At 51.4% G+C, this 6,150-nt stretch overlaps 1 protein-coding gene across 1 annotated transcript; it reads right to left on the minus strand.

Moving 5' to 3' along the window:
- Positions 1-126: 126 nt before the first annotated feature.
- Positions 127-5,440, minus strand: UCN3 (urocortin 3). The gene is made up of 2 exons (XM_053573254.1): positions 5,248-5,440; positions 127-615 (listed from the first exon to the last, which is right to left on the minus strand). The coding sequence occupies exon 2, from the start codon at positions 607-609 to the stop codon at positions 127-129; it is 483 nt and encodes a 160-aa protein (XP_053429229.1). The 5' UTR covers positions 610-615; positions 5,248-5,440.
- Positions 5,441-6,150: the final 710 nt, after the last annotated feature.

The raw sequence follows: 6,150 nt of genomic DNA on the forward strand, positions 1-6,150 counted from the left end.
GGGGCAGGGAGAGGTCCAGGGGCTCAGTGGTGAGGCAGCCTGTGACATCAACTGATCCCACAAATGCCCGCCAGCTGACGGTGCACCCCGCCCCCCGACACCTGCCCCCTGACCCCGCTGCCTCCTCTACTTCTTTCGCCCAATCTGTGCCATCAGGTGGGCGTTGGCGGCCGCCTTGGCCCTCAGGTTCTTGGCCTTGGCAATGTTGAAGAGGATGTTCATGATGTTGGTAGGGACGTCGAGAGACAGCGTGAACTTGGTGCGTTGCTCACCCTTCACCTTGTCTGGGGGTAGCCTCCCTCTCAGCTGTGCCTGGGTCAGGGATTTGTGCCCGGGGCTCCCAGCACTGCCCCTGCCTCCAGACACAGACAAAGTCCTTTTCTCCTTGTATTCCTCCTCCTCCTCTCCCGAGGGTGGGTCCTGGTGGGGCAGGTAGTGGGAGCTCCTCCTGACCAGCAGGTCTATGCCCCCCAGGTGACTCTTCGTGGCCTCAGACAGGGCACTGTTGAGGCTGCTGAGGATGGGCTTGGCTTTGTGGGGTCGGTGGGGGAGGCCGGTCCAGGGGCCTCCGAGGAGCAGCAGCAGCAGCAGGCGCACGGGCACCAGCATCTCTCCCTACAGCAGAGAAGACAGATGGGTGTGAAAAGGCGGTGCATGGGCCTCTCCACAAAGTGTCGGAATGTGGGCACCAGCCAGGTCTGTGGGTGTAGCAGTGTGTGGAGGGAATGGCTCAGACTTCAGAGCCAGACACAGGGGAGAATTTATTCCTCACTTTATTTGCCTGTGGACTTCAGGCAGGTCACTTAACCTCTGTGAATTTCAATATCCTCAGCTGATCAATGGGGTAATAATAACAACCTCATAAACTGAAGGATTCAATTAAAAATGTCTCTGTGTGTAAGTGCCTGGTCTAATCAGACACTTAATAAAGGCTGGCTGGCCCACATTGGTTTAGTCAGTGTGCACACGGCCTTTTCAGAAGTACACACACACACACGTACATTCATAAACATACACACCTACACGTTCATACACACATACACACATTTGTGCACACTCACACGCACTTGTACATGCTCATTCACACATACACGCTACACACACACACACACACACATGTATGTGCCAGAGACGGGGTGCCACAGGCTGATGCCCTTGCAGTTCCGGGTCTCCGGCTGGCAGGTTCTGACTACACAGCCCCTACCCACCCCAACCTGTGCAGGCTCTAGTTTAGTCTAAGTCAGCGGTTCTCAATCTCAGCATCACAGGAACAGCTCAAACACAGACCCCATCCTGAGGGTTCCCTAGTCATAGGTCTGGGAGGGGCTGGGACCTCGCAGGGTCCCAGGAGGTGCTGGTGCTGCCACCTGTGGGCCACACCAGGAACCACGGCTCTGCGTCTCTGGGTGCTGGGTGTTGTGGGCCAGGGTTGCAGGGGTGGGTTGACTGTCTCCGTGGAAAGCAGGCTTTTCTTTCTTTAAATCTTGCATTCAACACCCAGACCTCCAGCTTGATCATTTACTGGGAGTCTGGTCAGCTGCTTCTGCACAAGTAGAGTAGGAATCGTGAGATTAGCTGCCTTGTGTCCTGAAGGCGTCCTAAAGCTTTGGAGAGATTTTGAATGTCTTGTTAACCCTGGAAGGATTTAGAAAAACAAAACCCAATTCAGACAGGGTTAACACTGGTGGGGAAGCTGGGACGGTATCTCCTTTCCTTTGTCCCCTGTTCCTTTCACAGATCAGACTCCGTCTGTCCCTCTTGCTCCCGGTACTTTCCTGTGTGACGGGGGGCTCACGTTTGAGAAGCTCTTCGTCCTGCTTTCTTTCCTTCCCTATTTCTGAAAGCAAGAGGTCCCTCTTTGGAGAGGACTGGGAAATGAAACGATTTCTCTGTCTTTGCCTGAGCACTGTCGCCAGGCCTGGGAGGGTGTCTACTAAGCTGGCAGGTGCTGGGGTGTGACCCAGAGCTGTCCCCATGCTCCCACCTGGGGTTTCCGTGTGGCTTTCATCCCACTTGCTTCTTTCTCACTCAGACTGCAGCGGCACAGCCCTCAGCCACCTACAGTTTCACACAGAGATTGCAAATGTTGCCAAGACCTCAGATCATATGGAGTCTGCCCCTCCTCTGCCCACAGGGCTGCTCCCACCTGCCCCTCTGTGCCCCCCTTACAGACTTGGGGCCTCTTTGAGTGTGGCATTTCTTTGGCGGCTCTATTTCTGTTAAATACACCAAAGATTCTGCCACAGAGGTTTTCCCTGTGGGTCATTTTGGCTCTCAGCGGGGCCACTTGGGATGTTTGGGAAGGCTTGACGTGGTCAGTAGTGCCTTATAAAGAACCATGTCCTCGGATGGGCACCTGTAGCTCATTGGTTAGGGTGCTGGCCACATGCTCTGGAGCTGGTGGGTTTGAGCCCAGCCCGGGGCCCGCTAAACAAATAAAAAATAACCGGGGTTGTGGCAGGTGCCTGTAGTCCCAGCTACTCTGGAGGCTGAGGCAAGAGAATCACTTGAGCCCAAGATGCCACAGCATTCTACCGAGGGCAACAAAGTGAGACTTTGTCTCAATAAAAAAAAAAAGAAGAGCCATGTCCTCAATAAATACTTGTCGAGTGAACTGAAATTCAGACTAATATTCAAATTAAACCAGTTTATTTTCCAAGGTGAAACAGCCTCCTTTAAATTCTCTTCCTGGATGTACATTCTCTCTGCAAACACATATTATCATATATCACCGAGGAAAAATGTCCTTTATAAGGCATACTTTTTGTTTTTTATTTTGAGATTATGTATCTGGACAAACTCGAGGGTTTCTGAACATGAAACATCTTTGTCTAAGTAACTTTCAACAGTTCTCTGGGTGGACACCCAGAATTTCCCTCGCCATGAGCTCCTTTCTGGATCCACCCCCACCTCCATGTCTCATCTGAGATACAAACACAATACTTCAGGGGTTGCAGAATTGAGAGCCCTTTTTAACTCCTTATTTACTTTTTTTCATTTTTGGGGAGCCCAACTTGTAAATATTTAAAAATGTTACTTCTTGGCTGAGTGTGGTGGCTCATGCCTGTCATCCTAGCGCTCTGGGAGGCCAAGGTGGGTGGATTGCTTGAGCTCATGAGTTTGAGACCCATGTGAGCAAAAAGCAAGACCCCATCTCTACTAAAAACAGAAAAAAAAAAACAAAAAAACCTGAGGTAAGAGGATCACTTGAGCCCAAAAGTTGGAGATTGCTGTGATCTGTGATGTCACAGCACTCTACTCAGGGTGACAGCTTGAGACTCAAAAAAAAAAAAAAAAGTTACTTCTGTCTCAAAAAAAAAAAAAGAGAGTTACTTCTTATTATTAAATCCCACATCTCCCACCAGGGAAGAAGGCATGCTCAGAGAGAGGGTGCCAAAGGAATCTGGATGATCTGTACAAGGAGTCGGGAGCGTAGTATCCTACTCTTAGCACACCTGGGGCAGCAGACTTTCCTGTTTGCAAACCCCGGGCTCTGGCAGGGGCAGGGTGGTAGGGGCCTTGGGTGCTGTGTCCTTATCCTCAGCATTGAGGCCAAGTTATCAAGCAGAAGACTGCTGGTGCTGTGAGCTGCAGAAGACCCTGCTGGTGCTGTGAGCTGCCCACAATAGGAAGGCCATGCTGGGCTTAGTTCTGTCTAAAATGTATGGGTTCTTTGTGGTCCTGGATATTTTCACTGTCAAAGTGACCAGCTGAGGGCTGGGAGCATATGCCAATTTCTTTCTGGGACTTTTCTTTCTAGGATTTGTTTAGGCTTTGAAGGATAAAAGAAAAGAAACTCTTCACAAAGGTGCTCCCCCTCAAGTAAAGCCTAATTCCTAAGGAAGTTTCTCCTCTAACATTATTTGGATTTTTGTTCTAAACCCCCACCCCATGAAACAATATGAAAGTGTAAGATTTCCCAGCTGCTCACCGTGTAAGTAACTGAGCACCACCTAGTTAGATTTAAGGGGCAAAGCTCTGTGCCCCTATTTTTCTCCAGGACAGCTGAATCTCTGCCACTTTTTTGGGTTCTCATTTCAGTAGTCCTTTTCTAGGGTGACTTAAAGAGATTCTGTTATTTCTGCGAGCGTGGCAGAGCCCAGTGCTTCAACGTGGGGCGATGAGAGCTCAGGCCAGCCTGGGATTCAGAGCACCCACCAGGGAGGGGAGAGTGTGGCTCAGCAAAGTTATTCCCTGTGTGGCCCCATTTGTCTGCAAACACAGACAAGAAGTTAAATTGAAAAATGAACCATTTAAAAACATTTTTTAAAGTTAAAAGAAAGATTCTTTTTTTTTTTCTTTTTTGGCTAGGTGGCTATACTGGGGAGGAAATTGCAAACAGAATTTTAGAATTTCTCAGACATCTTGAACATGAAAACATAGGCAGCAAGCAGCCTCTCCTTTCCCAGGTGGGGCTTACTCTTTGTAGTCATGCGTCCCTGCCCCACCGTCCTGGTATAGCAAAGTGGGAAGAGAGGAGGCCTCTGGGCTTTGAGGCAGGAGACCCAGGCCCGAAGCTCCCTTACCTCTTACTTGCCTGTGGTGTCCCTTAACCTCTCTGAGTCAGTGGCTGCACCCTATAATGGAGACCTTACCTGCCTCTCAGGTGTGTCAACAAAGGAATGCAGATGACACAGGTGAAGGAGCTTGGCACTCATAACTCAGGTCCTTGAGCGTCCTTGCTGCTGTGTGGGTGCCGGGATAATGCCCCGCAGCCCCTTTTCCCCCTCCATCCCACTCTGTGCATGTGAATGGTCACCAAGGACGAAGTGTCCTATTCAGAGCCGAACTCTTGCTCAGAGAGCACAGATTTGTTTTCTTTTTCTTTTTCTTTTTTTGTAGAGACAGAGTGCCATGGCCTCACCTAGCTCACAGCAACCTCCAACTCCTGGGCTTAAGCGATTCTCTTGCCTCAGCCTCCGGAGTAGCTGGGACTACAGGCGCCCGCCACAGCGCCCGGCTAGAGAGCACAGATTTGTACCAGCACACTCTGCTCCGATCTGTTACCCTTTGTAAGGCAGGTCTCTCTCTCTATGCCAGCCTGGGGGAGATAACTTTCCCTCCTGAGACACTCCCCTTGTCTCCTTGGGGCTTCTTTCTCCTGATTGAGAACACACTCTCAGGGGTGTCCGCACCCCAGGGTGCTGGCGGAGCTCACCTCTCACCCCTCCCTAGTACCCAGCACCTCCTGGCTATGGAGGGCAAATACCCGTGCCCTCCGTCAGTCAGCCCAGACCTCAGACTTACCTGGGAGAGGACTTTGCTCCTCAGCAGAAACGCTCGGGGAGGCAGGCACAGCTTTAGGGCCAGGAGGTCTGCGCCAGGCACATGCCCCGAGCTCTGCCTGCTCAGGGTTGGGCTCCTTCCCTGGTCCTGCTCCTCGGCGGGCTGTGATGGTCCCTCTCTATGGAAACCGCTCTACTCCCTTGTGAATATATAAAGAGTGACAGATCACAGGGCAGATCGTAATTCCAGATGTAGTGTCTACACCAGGCTGAGATTTCATTTAAAACACAGCCAGAACCAGCCGTCCACGTCTCCACGTCACCAGCTGACAGGTGCTCACAGCCTCTCACCCTCTTCCTCCCCACCCTCCTGTGCCGTCCTACTCCCCGCCTGCCCTGGCAACTCACTTCATTGATAAAAACTGAAAAACCCAAGAAACAAACATAAAAACACCCAGGCAAATGGAGAAGCATGTCTGTGGGGAGCCTTATTACTGATTCCGTTCTCACTGACTTTAGATGTGCCCACATCCCCTTCCTTCCTTCCTGCCTTTTGGTACCTGGAGCTGGGAGCTGCTTGGAAAGCAGAGCAGCTGTTGGAAGTTCATCTCATGTCATGCTGGGGGCTCTGACAGTGGAGTGCTGTCTGGCCATGCCCGTAGCTCCTCATGCTGTGGCCATCACGCGTTCTGTGCCTGGAGCTTGTCAGGGACAGCACTCGAATTTACTGGGTCGTGCACTTGCTATCAAATGAGCACCTGCTGATTGTCAGGCATTGCTCAGACCCTCGGGAGTAAAAAGATAAGGATGCAGGGCACTCCCGGTTAGGGAGACAGGTGAAAGGTTCTGTGTGGCAAATGCCATGGGCGGCAGGAGAGGAGAGTGGAGGGGATTTCAGACAGAAAGGGTGGTCCCACGTGGCCGG

Source organism: Nycticebus coucang, chromosome 20 (genome assembly GCF_027406575.1).
Source record: "Nycticebus coucang isolate mNycCou1 chromosome 20, mNycCou1.pri, whole genome shotgun sequence".
NCBI classification, from domain to species: Eukaryota; Metazoa; Chordata; class Mammalia; order Primates; family Lorisidae; genus Nycticebus; species Nycticebus coucang.

Coding starts and splice junctions, on each gene's coding strand:
- UCN3 (XM_053573254.1), bottom strand. CDS start 609: ATGCTGGTGCCCGTGCGCCTGCTGCTGCTGCTGCTCCTCGGAGGCCCC.